Source organism: Ceratina calcarata, unplaced genomic scaffold (assembly GCF_001652005.2).
Source record: "Ceratina calcarata isolate Rehan_Ccalc_2016 unplaced genomic scaffold, ASM165200v1 scaffold147.2, whole genome shotgun sequence".
NCBI classification, from domain to species: domain Eukaryota; kingdom Metazoa; phylum Arthropoda; class Insecta; order Hymenoptera; family Apidae; genus Ceratina; species Ceratina calcarata.
In genome coordinates, this window is record NW_017135881.1 from 313241 (window position 1) to 328417 (window position 15177).

Genomic DNA, 15177 nt, shown 5'->3' on the forward strand with positions numbered 1-15177 from the left:
ACAAGACTTTTCCCCGTGTCCAGCGATTCTAATATCTTCCCCATAGCCTGGCAGCAGGGCGAACCCCGAAAATTGTCCCCGAAATTTTCCGGAGTCCATCCACCGGTTCGGGACCGCGCGGGTACGTCGGAAGTTCCGACCGTCTCTCGGGAGCCTCGATTTAATTTTTCGCGTGCCGCCCCTCGCCGAACGTGGGCGGATCGTGGTCGCACGCGAGCGCGAATATAATTAACCAGAACTTTAATTCGTTTCATTCGTCAGCCCGGACCCTAGTTCGCCGGTTCGATAAGGTAATTCGTGCGAAATTTCGGGTACGTTGATCGAGCCTAGAAGGGATGGTTTGTGGCGAACGGTCACGGTTTCCGGTCACGATTCGCGCCGTTCGATCGTACGCGCCGCGGGCCAGGATGTAAATGCGAGCGATGGATCCGCGCGGGCGGAAACAGAATAGTGCGAAGAGAAGAGAAGCGGGTAGGATTCAGTGGCGACGCGCAATATCGGTACCCTGCTCGTCCTCCTTCTCCCTCCCGTTCCGATCATTAAAGAACCATTTGCAGTTGCACCGGTGCCGACCGACGTTGAATAATTAACAGGCCACCGACTAAAATCGATTCATTAATTAATAAAGCGGCTACGCTCGCTTCTACTAATAACGCCGGTCCACAATTGAATAGAGATCGCGTTCATTAACTGTCCGTGTACTATTAGCAGCGGTTGCGGTACATTACGGACGAATCGAATCAACCGACGCGAATGATCGAGTTTACCGGACCGATAAACAATTTTTCTGGTCTTAGAGATCGTACGCTCGGTATCCACCCACGCCGCGTTTGTTCCGCGGGACTCGTTACGGAGCTACCTGTACGTGTCTCCGCTCCCTCTCTCTTGCTCTATCTCTCCCTCTCTCTCTCTCTCGCTCTTAATACAAGTTTCCGCGCCCTAAACCGCGAACAATCACGACCCGTTTCGTGTCACCGGTCCAAAAAAGACTTTGTCCCTTTTGTTAAACGCTTCTTCCGTTCCTCCGCCCGACACGACTGCTCGCTATCGGCATCGTCGCGCCACTTCCACTGTCCCTCTACTACTCTCCGTGCTGCGAATTTTCTTTACCCACTTCCTGGAACGTCCCAAACACAAACGAACCGGGAAGAAAGTTTCTTACTCTCCACTCTATCTACCTCTCTGTTTGTCCATTACTCTTTCGCTCCGTTTCCGTCCCTCTCTTTCTCTCGTCAGTGGTCGTCGGGCGTGCCGGCTATTGGCCAGGATATCTTTCGATTATCAAGACCATCCGTAGCTACCGCCTTAGCCGAACGGGCGCCGTTGTCTTCTCGGCTCTTTCAATTAATGTTTTGATTGATTTCGGACCCTTGCCCGAAGGCCGACCATCCCCTTCCGGCTCGCTCGCTCGTCCGCTCATCCGCTCGTCTTCGATCCTCCTCAACGCGCAATTCTTCCCTCGCCACTCCTTACCGTGGCTCGCCTCATCGATCTTCATATTTACCTTTTAAGCTTCTATTATCCCGTTCATACGGTTCTGCGTTATTTGTTGAGGATTATTCTTGCAGTAGTAAGATCTCTTATCGACAATACGGTAAACGACGCAGGGTACCAGGCTAATTCTTTTATAAAAAACAAATGATTCGTTGATCCATTGTGACAGATTTATTTACTCAATTAATTGAAAGGAAGTAATTCCTCTGCGTTTATAGACTAGTGGAAATAAGAATATGCTGTTTCGAATTCAAAAAGTCGGTTGTAAGAAAACTGGTCGGATAACCGATAGCCGCAGCTTTCTCACTGGATTAACCGAGACTTCCGTTTCCGATGTTCGCGTACGTGCCGCATCTACGCGCAGAACGGGTAGTTACCCCCCGCGGCGGGTGTTTGGCAACGTTACACGGGGAGGCGACGACGAGGCTGCAGACGCCGGCGTCGTCGACGCCTCGAAGGAGAACCTCGGTTCCGGTCGCTCGGTTCGGTCCCTCGAATCGGTGTTATACCGGTGGCTGTTTTATTGCGAGATTTGCGGCGTGGCCTCTCTGTGTAACAAGACTTACTGAGATCTTAATAGAATCTGAGACCACCACCCCCTCTCAGCGAGTCCCGGGCCACGAAGCCGTCTTCGACTTCGTTTTCTAACTCTCTCCCTCTTTCTTCTTCTCCCTTGTTCCCCCCCCTGTTTCGTTCTTTCTTCACGAGTTTCCGTTTTCCACATGGAAAGCTCCGTTTCCTCTGTTCCTCGTTCGTTGCATGGTCCTTCCTCTTCCAGAGGGGGACGGGGCCAGGGAGGAGGGGAGTTGACCCCGGCGCTGCATCCCTCTATCAGGAAAAGGGGTGCTTATTCTAAGCGTATATAAGAGGGGCAGGAGAATGCCCGGGGTGGGCTGAAGGCTGATTTATGAATATTGCCTACTGAGAAAAGTGTATCGCGCTGCCGCCACCGCGCGTCGATTTTGCCTCCGACTTCAGAGGACTTTGAAGCGCGTAGCGCAAGAACTTTCTTCTCCATAACATTCTTGTCGTTCCGATTAGCGGAAGCCGGTGAAATGGAAAAGGGGTCGCTGCGAATTCCGAATCGATTTACCGGCCGTGTCGATATCTTTCCAATTTCCACGATTCCATCGAACGTCAAATCTATCTTGATTCTCTTTATTACATCGTCGATTAAATGTACTTAAGATAGATTTATAATTTTGAACGTGTCTCGGTTTTGACTATCAGACAAAATTGACGACGATGATTTTCAACAGCGCGCAGAGATTGCGCAGAGATGCGACTCGCTGTAAACCGCAGCCGCTATTCTTCACGGTATGACGTAATTAATTTCGCATTTTATCGTGGCATCGGCTATTAATTAGAAGCGGACGCGCAACCGCACCAAATGAATGGCCCTTCGGGCCGATAATGGAGAAAGCTTATTAATAAATATGCCCCGGTGCGCAGCGGCGTTCCTTAGGCGCGCGTATTTACTGCAAAATTCGGAACACGCGTTCTCTGTGTCATGTCGGGGCGAGCGGTCCGTACTCGTGGACGGAATATATTCAGCGTACGGCCGTTTTGTAGCGCAAATATTTTGGTCGAGTTCGAATAGTAAACATTGCGCTCGTGGCCGATTCGAAGGGTTGAATAAATCCGCGTGTTCCATACCGACAAACGTTCCCCGCGAAACCGAGCACCGTGATTAAACGCGCGGTTCTCCGAATCTGCATTTCTCCCGACGAAACAAAGAAATTCTTTATTAAAAACACTGTACTATTACGTAAGAACGGTGAAAACTGTAGGAGCCGCCGATAACCGATTAGGAAAAGTAATCTCACGTTTTATACCTCCATTTGAATTTATCATTTCGGATCTGGTGGGAACAAAAATAAGTTTAAATTGAATTTCGTTCCCCTATTCACGGCGCGACATCCATGCGCATCCGTCTACCATCTATCTATCCCGTATTCTTCGTACCATCGAACAATTCTATTTCGCTTTTCCAGCAGCCGCAAGCTTGTAGCCTCTCGATACGACACGCGGGGGTTAGTACCGGTGTTTCGCGTTCCTCCAGGAACGATTTAATGGGAACCGCGTCAATCGCGAAACGTTTCATATAGACGCGCCCGTTCGGCAATCGAATTGAAAGTATACAATAGAAGAGAATAGGTTCGGAAAACATTGAATATAAAAATCGAGTAACTATTATCGCATCTTAATTCACTTTTAATTGGATCTTCGTTTTTCTCTGTCCCTTTAATTAAATACGATTAGATAGAGAATACTACGGTTTAGCATCGGCGATTATCGTTAGCATAGTTGCCGGGTAATTATCCTAAGCTTGGAGAATGGATCTGGGCTAAGAGCAGATCGGATGAGGCGGGATCGGGGAACAGGGGGGCGGGAGGAACACGTGGTAGAGCGTGAACGAGGGAAAAGACAGAGCGCGAGGAGAAGAATATTTTATAACGAGCTCTCACTACGAAAACAGCACCGCGGTACGGTTGCCTGCGCGTATAACGGCAGGATCGGGAGTAGATCTGTCTCCCCAGGAAGCTTGTTAGGCGTTGGCGAGCTCAGCTATCTTCTAATTGGCGATATAATGATTCTGAAGGATGGAATAGCATGGTCCTGAAGGGGCTGAGGAGCAGGGTGCTCCTCGGTACCTTCCCTTGTTAGGGGTGAAATTAAAATTTGGTTCTATCTTCTGCCTCTCCTTTCTCTCTCTCTCTCTCTCTCTCTCTCTTTCACTTTCTAGTTATCGATCTTCCTTCTTCCTCAGCCACCGGTTCCGCTCGTTTGTTCTCTCCCTCTCTCCACCCCCATTCGCCTCTCACGACTTCGTTTTTAGTCGCTCTCTTACTTTCGCTCCTGTCGTTGCTCTTAGACGAATTCGTTATGCGACCGTGATATTTATATGTCCCCGCTCTCATAGCCGGGGATTCGAGAGGCGAGACCGACGTTGTTCTGATTTTGAAGACTTTTCTCAGGAAGCCGGCCTCGTTGAGTGCTGCTCGATTGCATTTATTATCCTGTTTCGCTCGCCCACTCCTCGTCGTTTCTCCTCCTTTTTGTGACGAGGTCCCGGTTCCGCGAGCATCGTTAAAAGATCGGGCGCCGATTTCTGGCGGCCGAGTCGCGCAAGCAAACGATCTCGGCGTTTGCGCGAGTTTCCAGTCGAGCAGCGAAATTCCGTGGCATGTGCCATAATTGCGACGATTAAATCGCGTCCTTTCGGCGCGGCCCGGCTTTAATTGGACGGACCGGGCTGGGCGTATCAACCGGCGCGGCGATTTCGTTTTATACATTTCACTGCGACCGGCGAAACTATGACTCGTGAAATCAATGCCGAAGCCCCGCACAGTTAAGCGGCCGATGCTTAATTAAACGTTAATCTCGCTCGCGCGAACGAATGGTGGCGGTAGTGGTGTTGGTTAGGACCTGCGCGGGTTCAGCGTATGGAGGGGGAAGAGGGGAGCGCAAGGGTGAAATTAAGGCTTGCCGGTTGATTCGAATTCTCCTTGAGAAATTTCCTTTCCCCGAGAACGCCCTTCGTGCGCACTCTAGTAGTTACTAAACTGGTCGTCTCAATTAGCGAAACTTGCAGCTACGTTACCGACTTCCAATTAGTCATAGGTTGCAAACTGTATCGCGCTTACTGGAGCGAGTCTAATAACTTCTAGACCATGAAATATATGCATAGATACACGATGCAAATTAGTGGTGTGCACGGCCCGGTGGACGTTTATGAAATACATACATAGCTTAAAAAAAAAGTAAGATCCCGGTCTTCGCCGGTAATCCTACCAGTGGAGTAAGTCTCCTCATCCTCCTCATGTCGACTTCCACTCCTTTCTTTCGTTCTCGCGGCTCATTCTTTCTGAAAAAAGGTTCTGCTATATAACGCGTGAGGCCAATTTTTTCCCCGCTTCCCGTGAAACTTCCACGTCCCGAGACACAGGAGACGAGAGCAAATAAACGAGTTACACCACGCGTTGCGTCTCGGGATTCATCACGCTCGCGTGTTGAAACGAGGGCCAATGCGCTCGCGCGTGCATACGCGTACGACCCGCACACAAACGGGAGCGACGACGACGACGACGACGGCGGCGACGCGGTGAGCGTCGATCCTCGGCGAATTTACGAAGGCCCTTGTCGCGCGGCTGATAGTTACAGGCCTGGTCTCAATTAGTAGAACTTACGTCGCTAGGGTCCAATTAGACGTAGGCTAGAAGCTACACCCTGTTTGCTCAAGTTTGCCGTACCTGTGCACCCACCGTCCGTCGGATGGGGTTGCTGCCCCGTCCTGGTACCCACCCCAGCCCGAGTCCGTTGAAGGTGTCTTTTTCCTACGCTAATGACTAATTAGCAGCCTCTCCACTTCACAGTATAATGACACGGGATACAGCCTTGAGCCGTCGTCGGCCGGGATCATTATTAAACCCCGAAATTGCAGTCGTGCCTACCTGCTTGCCTACCGCGCCGCCTCGTGTTATGCACAGCCTCGTGCCCTCTACTTTGCCCTATCCTGCGCTTCATTCCCGAGCCTGTTCAACGCGTTTCGTACCCTTACGCCGTCGTCGTCGTGGTCGTCGTGTCGTGCCGTCTCGCTGCGATCCACGGCTCGAAGGACACACGGCAAGATGCGGAACGTGACTTGTCGAGGACGAGGGTGCGTTCGCGATTTCGTTTCCCCCTATTGCACGCTACGTTTCCCCCCTTCTTTTCATTTCGTATTCTGTTTCCGTATTCTATTTTCATTTTTCCGCCTCTTGTATTTCTTTCCGTTCGTTTCGTCAGGGGATTAATCGATCGCGAGCTCTTATTCGTTTCCGATCGACTCGTTTCCGCGGAGCCACGAAATATTGAGTTTCACCGGCGGATAAGGGATACGTGCGAAATTACTTGCCTAATTGCTTCGACGCTCTGGACGCAATTAAACAGGCTCCCTCGATGGGCGCGGGAATCCGGACAAGTACGGGGTGATTCTTAATTGCATGTCAATATTGCACCGGCCGTAGTAACGTGAAACGAGAGAACGATGGTATGCGATCGGATGATCCAAACGAGATCATGGCATTTTCAAACTAATTTTCTTTCGCCTGCGCTTTGGAGAAGTCTTTCAATTGTTAAAGTACTTGTCGGTTATGATATATGAAGCCAACTTTCAGATATAATGCCTTAAGCTGATTATTTTTTACGCACGGGTAAGTTGAAGCTATATTTAAGCAAATATAATTCTTCCGAAGGCCGCATTCAATCCCCTTGATATTATACGACGGTCATTCTCTTACATATGGACAAATTCGTTCCGTCCACCCGCATAATACCTTCTACCTTCTCCGCGCCATCCCGCACTACATCAAAACCGTATCCCTGCCCCACTCGGTTCTTTTACATTTATTTATTTCCTAAACGTCCGTCCCCGCCGGCTACTTTATATTTGACATTTTTATTAAACCAGCTGGTTGCCCCGTGTCCGTAGCGACAGCGTTATATTTCGGGACGACGCGACGCGACGCGACGAGACGGTTGCTTGCGATCTCGAACGCGCAGAAGGCCGCCGCGTTATCCCATATTGCTGTTAGGGCAGTTTCGTAATCTCGCAGGGGTGCGCCTGCCCGCTTCTCCTTACATATATTGACCGAACAGAAACTCTCATATCCGTCACAGATCGCTTTCGAACCCTTGGCAAGTCTCGCTTGATTTCCTCGACCGCGAGAGACAGTCGGTGTGGAAACGATGGACTTCCGCGCCCAAAAACCACGCCAGCCCCTCTATAAATCAACTTTTCACTTTACGATTGCGTTATGTCGGTAGACCACAGTTGGTCCCCTTCCCTGTGTAAGCCGTTTCTTCCGCGAAAACGATTTCACGCCCGGTGGCTGAGTCTCCTCCGTACAGGAGGGGGAGGACAACTTTTTCTTTTTTATTCGCGTCGGAGCACACGAGGTCGTCTAAAGCAGTCAGACTGATTTGTGGTCAGATGATAGATTATACATGTGAGCGGCGTCGCGGGATAATGGCCGCGGTAATTTGACGGGATTAATTTAATTTTATTCGCCGGCGTGTCATCGAGCGCCGATAACGACGCGGCTTGGCGCTGTGACGCAAATACCACGACGCGACGGAATCGGATATGGCTCGCATCCGGCAAATAACTGTGCAGCCGTGAAACGTTCCGATCCGCGCCCGCGCTCGGAGAATCCTACGTTGCGATCGCGTCGCGTTTCGCCCGCTGCCGTTACGATTTTTCCGGATGATCAGCGACCGATCTCGTATATGGATCCGCGACTCGGCGAGAGATATCCTTCTTTATTTCCCGTTGGAATTCGCTCGCAACTTCCTGTATCGTGGCACGAATTTCGCGTTCGAGTCTCGCGGTGTGATCGTATCAATCGAACTACCGGAAGATAGTTACCAACGGGACAGGCGGGATGAGAGGAGGGAAGAGAGCAGATAGGGATTGACTGTTAGAAGGGGGTAGGAAAAAAAATCCATAGAAAAAAATGGAGCGCACAGATCGTTTGACGAATCACGAGGCGTCTCTTGGATACCGGCGTAGGTGGGGCACGCTAAGAGGGGGCCAAGGGGATACGCGGCAGAGGGATGATGTTTTTTTCCTCCGCGGCGCCTCTTTAATTTGCCCTCCAATTAACGGACGGGGTCCTATTTGAAAAATACCTGCCACGAGGGCTGGCAATTATACTCCTTCCTTTTTTTTTTGCTCCACGAGCGCGTTATTAGCGCTATCCGTCGTTCCTCTTGCTCCTCCTCGTCCCCCTTCCCGCTGTTCCTTCTCCCTCGTTTCCCTACCTTCCTTCGACGTGCCTCCTCCTCGTCCCTCGAGCGGTACCTCTTCGCTCTCGCCGTGCTCCGTGTGTCGCCCGTCCACATCTAACCGACGCGACGCTCACTGTCACCCCCCGCTTTTTACGTGCTCGTGCTAGCGTTCGCGTGCGTATTCGTAAGCAGGTGCGCGTACGTGTAGCTTGTACGTGTATCGCGACGTGCGAGAGTGCTCGTAGGCCAGCGCGCGGGGGAGGAAACGCGGATTCCTCGCGCTCGGAGGGTAAGAGGGAACGGTCGTGGAGGAACAAAGAGAAAGAGGAGAAGAGACAAACAGTCGAAAGGAGGAAGACGGGAGAGACAGAAAGGGTATAGAAGGAGGAGAGCGACAGAGGAGGGGGACGGTGGTGTAGGAGGGAAAGTGGGATGGAGCCGGGGTGCTGGCGAGTTAGAGGAGTGGCGTTTATAACTCGTGCCCGGGTCTCCAAGCTTTGAGAAGGCCAATTAGCAGCATAAAGCTACAGCTCGGCTCCGGGGCCGAGGATGTTTGTATGTAATAATGGATTGTTACTCAAAGTATCCGGCTAATTAATTAAGCCCCCGCGCCTCGCCGTGCAGCCACTCACCATTTTAGCCGGCCGTTCTCCCTCTCACCCTCTCGGATCGCCTTTAGAAACGCGTTCGTTCCTGCGAGTGTGGTCGTTCCTGTTCCAACTCTCGTACTTAAAGCTTTTTATCGGTCCTGGGACATCTAGTCGATTCGAATGCGATTCTCTACGTACCTCGTTGCAACTCCGTGAATCTTTGAAACGCGGCCAGTGTACGTATTTCGTTTAAATCGTACGACGTTCCGTTTTTTCAATTTGTATGAAATTATGTGGGAGTTTTCTCAAGTAATCAGTTATTTAGCTTATGAAAGCCGATTTCGTAAATTACTTCATAAATTAGAGCCGCGTGATTGATTTCGTAACGCAGTGGAAAGTATTCGTATTGAACGCTGATTCATTAAAAAAAAACCCGAACGCGAGGGACTTAGCGCGCGGCGCGGTGTGGTGACGGATGACCGGCCCAATTAGCGCGGATCGTTATTGCGTGTTGTCGGCCACTTAACAGACGCTTATTATCACAGCGTACGTGTACATTACGCGCAGGCTGCCGGTGCATTGTTACAACGGCACGATTCACGTTGGATGTCGCGGATTTTAACGAGTCAACGTTCTCGTTCCTTTGTTGCAGACGGCGTTCTAGCCGAAATCACGATGACGATGGATGTGAGCAAGTCGGAGCCGAGTAAAAATGGCGCCACGCAGCAGGATTGTGCAGGATGCGGGAAAGCGATCACGGAGAGGTGAGAAAAATAATTGTTTTCCATTAATTTCTGTAATTTTATTTCACTGATCTCAGACAAGTAAATACAATCGATAGTTTTTAACAAGTAGAAAACGCATAAATGAAAGCGTTAGACGAAGGATAAGTCGTTTCCGTAAATCGCGCTAAAAAGAAGCCACCCTCGAAAGTGTTAGAGTGGCCGGTAAAAAGGAAAACTATGGTCGGTTCTTCAGGTATCTCCTCAAGGCCATGGACTTGTTCTGGCACGAGGATTGTCTGAAGTGCGGGTGCTGCGACTGTAGGTTAGGAGAGGTCGGTTCTAGTCTGTTCACCAAGGCCAACCTTATCCTCTGCAAGAGGGACTACCTCAGGCTGTTCGGGAACCCGGGACACTGCGCGGCCTGCAACAAGCAAATACCGCCGTTCGAGATGGTCATGAAGGCGAGGACGAACGTCTATCACCTGGACTGTTTCGCCTGTCAACAGTGTACGCATCGGTGAGTCGTTTAAACTAGAGTCCTTTAGTCAAATTTTAGTCGTTTCCCCGTTCTCTCGCCACGGTTTGCCTTCATTTCCTGTTAAATCGGAACTGAAAGCGTCGCGAGCCAAGAAAAGGGGAGCGTAAGCATGCAAAAGTAACAAAAGCAGGATTGAGGGCGGGGATGGTAGGCGGAATAGAGAAACGGGGTACAGAGCGATACAGATGAACGGAAAGGAAAGAAGCGGGAATACTGGTTCTGCGAGAGTCACAGTCCGCACGGGAGTTGCTTTACAGGTCAGCTGGGAAATCACCCTGCGCTCTATCCGTCGCGACCTCTTCCTCCTCCGCTTGCGCCAGCATTCTACGCAGGAGGAAGACCAACTTCTCATGTCCTAGCGTTATTCCCGTTCCCTGTCCTCTCCGTTCTCGGCCCCTGAGACCAGTTATGTAATTATCCAGATACTGCTGACATTTTTGTATCATATTGCTCGGCGCAGCCGAGTCCCCGGTCCCTAAATGCCGGATGGAGCCTGCGGACGCGGCCGGGCCGAGGTTCTCGCGAGGCGACGGAATACGACGACTGAAAATTCGCAGCACGCTCGCGAATCATTCGGCAAGTTTTATTTCGAACTCCGGCCTCGGATCTCCTCGTTTATCGTTCCACCGGCTTTCGCGATTACCCTTCTTTCTAACGCGTTCACGCTCGGTGTGTTCATGTTTTATTAAAAGTTTCACAATTTGACGATTTTCCGCCGATCAGCTTTTTGTATCCCGTCTTCTCCCGCTCTCTCTCATTTCGCGATCTGACATGTAAATTATAACGAATTTGTCTGAACGCGAAATTTTATTACACCACCGATAATGAGGACCGAGTAATTTCTCGACTTTATCCGTTCGTCGTTTCCGTGCCTTCTGTGCTGGTCAGAGAATAGAGTGCCGAACGCAGAGAATAGCATAGAAATAGCAGAAAGAATCGTGATACGCGACGCCGACGACGACAAGAAATAGAAAACGATACGATGATAACAGCCGTCAGGAGTAAAGGGTAAGGGATGAGGGAGTCGAAGATAAAAAAGAACAAGTTTTGCGGGAGAAACGGTCAATGTAAAGCGACGAAACTATGGAACCGTGGCGGGACACAATGCCTCGGCTTATGGGCGAGACGAAAGGTTTCGAGAGTAGCAAGAGCGGGCTGGCTGTAAGTAGTGGCGCGCGAAAGAGAGAGAAGCGGTGGAGGTCGAGAGGAACACCGCGAGCGAGCGTGGACGAGAGGGATAAAGGAACGAAACGGAACAGGAGAATGTAGTTTGAAGCCAATAACAGTGGCTCGTCCAGGCGTGCGACAAACGTTGTACCAGCATCTCAAACAATGCGAACAAAAGAGCATCAATTTTACGTTTTTATCGGCCGGCATTGTCTATCTTCGACAATGGAAGGCCGGCGGAGTGAACGGGCAGCGGCGGGGTCCGCGTTGCCAATGCCCAAGGCATCGTCGCGTTCATGCTTGCGCCGAAACCGACTTCAACGCAATCAACGAATAGCTGCTTTTGTCCATCGCCGCGCCGATTTGGCGTCGCGCAACAGCGTTCCGAGCACGGGGACGCACTTGCGGTCCGCTGGAAGCTTTTTCGAAAAGCACCAAGCCAATGGCCTCGACGATTGCTCGTTTCGCGAGACCCATCGTTTTCATGTCGCGACGGACCGCGATTTCATTTCTATTACAGTTTTGTACGGTTAGCTAGAAACCGCCTTGGGTGAAACCCAGTTACCGACGATTAGATTTCATTGGTAATTAAGCGGGCCGCCAATTTAGCTAGCCTTCCGTTTGATCGAAACGTTTTCGGGGTGCCCGGCCGGATCGAAGCGATCCTCCGTCGGATTTAGACACTTCCGCAGCCCACAGTACGCGCAGGGACGGGGAGGGAGATCGCTTCCAATTATTTCGCCGGTAAAAAACGAGCGGGTGAACTCGAGGCGGGCAATTATACGCGGGGCGCCGCGGCATGTAACGCGACGACTTAGAGTTTGCAATTAAACAGCAACAATTACACGGGGTAACTTTAGACTGTAATAACACAGAATAAAGGGTTGCCGGTGGCGATGCCTAGCCTACCACCCTCCTGGTTAGAGGATGATTTACCGATCCAATTAGATATCTCTCTCTCTCGCTTTCTCTCTCTCCTCCCCGGTGCACCAACACTCGCGCTTCGCGTGTACTTACGTGACCGCGCGCACATTCGAATGCAACGAGTATACGCGTCCCCTCGACGGTTTCTTCGATCCTCTCGAGAAGACGTCCGGTCGAATTTAACGACCAAACCAGTTAATGCCCTCGTCGACTACAAATTGCACTTTGCCTTTGGTTTAGCTGAGCTCTGACTCGAGCAGTTCTCCACAGAACAATCAAAGTACTCGTGCATGCGAGAGACGTAATCGATCTTCGGTGTATGAAAAAAATTGCTGTAATATTCTCGGTCTTATACGTAAAAAGAAAAATATAAAAGTAAGAAAATAAACGAGAATAATCGTAGGTATGATAGGACTATCTCAGAAGAGTGATTGTCAATGCTTCAGCTCATAGAATAATTTTTATTTCATTAATGAGGTGACGGTAATTGTCCTCAGTATCTGAATACGAAATTATGAACAAGACAGCTCGAAAGTACCTGCACTGAACAAGATAAAGTTACCTAACGAGTTCTGAACCTGTTCTAAAATATATTATGTTACTCGCGTTGATTAGCATTTCTCCGGGAATAGCCATCGTATCAGCTCCGTCAATTTCATATACTTTTACCGGCTATCTAGCGGCAAATTTTCCAACGTTATTTATATCTCGAACCCATTTGATATTGAGTCACCGTCGTAAAAAAAAAAGCGTTTCGAAAAGGTACGCTCGCGTCGTAAACGGGCAATTAATCGTAGCCCGCGACGTTGTTGGAGCCGATACGGTTAATTTGCTCTCGGCGACGCCTCGCAGCTGGACTACGTCGCGGGTCTGGCTTAATCCTCTTTTCTGCGTCGCGGAAACTCGTCCCGTGTCGTGGCAGCGGCGCAAATTAAACCGGTATAACGTCGGCGCAGGGTCTCCGGACGCGATCACGCGCCGCACCGCGTATGCAAATTTTATTCAAGAAACCCGTGTCCCTACGAAGGAAAGGATTCGCGCTGGAGAAGACGCGGTGAATGTTTTATTTCGTCGGCACCGAGAACGATGCTCCGGCGCACGACGTTGAAGCTGCATAGAACACGACCTGCAAAGCGTGTCTAATGGGGTCACGCATTGGCACCGTTTATTTTATTTATTTACGCGAGCCACGGGTCTGTCTCCGGTAGTACGTTCTCCAGCGGAGTGTCCGATTTTTCTCGAATTCTTTTACGTCCAGAGGCCTTCCGGTTTCCGCGTCCTCGGGCGACCCTCTTTAAACATTCAGCCGAAGCGATCTGAGAGGCTGGCCTTCCCTCTAGATTGAAATTTTCCATGTGGACCACGGAGTAGTACTCGTCTTTGGAACTGGTGGACCAGCTCTTGCGATCCCGTTCCTTTTCCGGTTAATATTTGAAGGAAGCGGCCGTCGCGGTGCTCCATAGGCGACTCTTAAATCTGCGACCTTTCTGCCGTGTACACTTTGACTCATTTCTATTTGATAAAGGTGACATGAAAATTGTACCGCTCCGCCCTTTTCCTACGTAATGCATAGGCGTCGAGTTGGCTCGATCGTTTGTCCTCTCGTTAGAACAACCACTTCGTGCTCGGTGGCAGTGAAACGCGAACAATTAACCGAGGGGGGCCGAGGCAACGAGTGCGCGCACAGAACTAGTTGGATGAAAGTGGAAAACCCGTAAGTATCGCGCGTCGGTATCGTGTCGCGGCAGACAGGTCGCGAGAGAATTAGAGGAACGGGATTCGCGTGATCATAATAGAGCCCGTGGAACGAGTGCACTCATGCAACATGATAATCCCTGGCGCCTCGTCGTTATGGGCAATATCTGCTTCAATCCAGGCCGGTGGATGAGCTGCTGAAAGAATGCGCCATGAATTGTTAACTCCACCACCTCGTGTCCACGCCGTATTTTAATGTAAAATTCATAGTAACTTCGATATCGTCGGATCAAATACAAATCCCAATTACGAGTACTATCGTGACCTATACAAATAGAATCACCCTGTCCTGTACGAATCAATTGATTCAATTAGAACATACGTCGAAAATCGCAAAAGGATAAGATTGAGTTAGAATAGTGTGAGTGTGACAAAAAATTGTCAAGTGGGTCGACAATTAAAAACCGGTCGTGGAATGATCCGGCGAAGGCCAGAAGCCAGCAGGTGATGGTCAGTTGAATAATTGTAGAGGAGTGAACGAGCGAGAGGGACAAAAGGGCGATAGAATGGCGAGCAAGGGTGAGAGAGCGACGGAGATGGTGAGAGAGCGGGGAGGAGATGGATCGGAGTACAGCGTCATTTAGCAGACGACGCGTATAATGGGGGAAACGAGCGAAACCCGGGTATAAGCTATGCTCGTCGGGAATGGCCGCGTGCAACGCGATAATTCTATTTGCCGTACGATTATGAGAGTATCTACCTCGAACCAGACTCTGCCGCTCTCGTATTTCGCTCTCGTATTTCCTACCCGGGATCAAAGCGGATGTGAGACCGCTCGCGGACAGAAGCCCGATAATAATTATTTGTCCGACACGTTGCGATACGCTCGTTATCCACCCCTCACCCCCTTTTAACATTCCCTGTCATTGTTTTCCTTTTTACCAATTTTTTCTTCGTTCATCGCGGCGATCAACCGATTATCGACGAGCCACCGGGCTTGCGACCATCCCCTACGATCCCGTTTCAAAGAACCGACATCCTTTTTTTCTCTGTTCGCAGTTTTTTTGTTTTATAATTTTGTGCATCGTTAAATCAATGCACGATTTTTCGCCCTACCCACGCGGGATCGATTGACAAGAAATTTCTAAAATGTTACATCAGAAAATATTACATTAAGGATGTATTGGCTATACAGACAATCCCAAAAGTTTATGCACTTTAGAAACGCATTTTTTATAAAGAAATCACACGTCGGAAGAACATTGCTGATAAT

General features: G+C 50.1%; 2 protein-coding genes across 4 annotated transcripts in view; one reads left to right on the top strand and one right to left on the bottom strand.

Moving 5' to 3' along the window:
* The window catches only part of LOC108631946 (LIM domain only protein 3), a 54910-nt gene that overhangs the window by 36166 nt on the left and 3567 nt on the right, over positions 1-15177 (top strand). For all 3 annotated transcript variants that reach the window (XM_026819328.1, XM_018036197.2, XM_018036206.2), the window contains 2 exons: positions 9508-9619; positions 9834-10097. In XM_026819328.1, the coding sequence (XP_026675129.1) occupies positions 9531-9619; positions 9834-10097 (353 nt within the window). In that variant the 5' untranslated portion in view covers positions 9508-9530. The remainder of the gene's footprint in view (positions 1-9507; positions 9620-9833; positions 10098-15177) is intronic.
* Positions 9923-15177, bottom strand: part of LOC113465186 (uncharacterized) — a 116450-nt gene continuing 111195 nt past the window's right edge. The window contains exon 3 of the mRNA XM_026819331.1: positions 9923-10001. Coding sequence (XP_026675132.1) covers positions 9963-10001 — 39 coding nt within the window. The 3' untranslated portion in view covers positions 9923-9962. The remainder of the gene's footprint in view (positions 10002-15177) is intronic.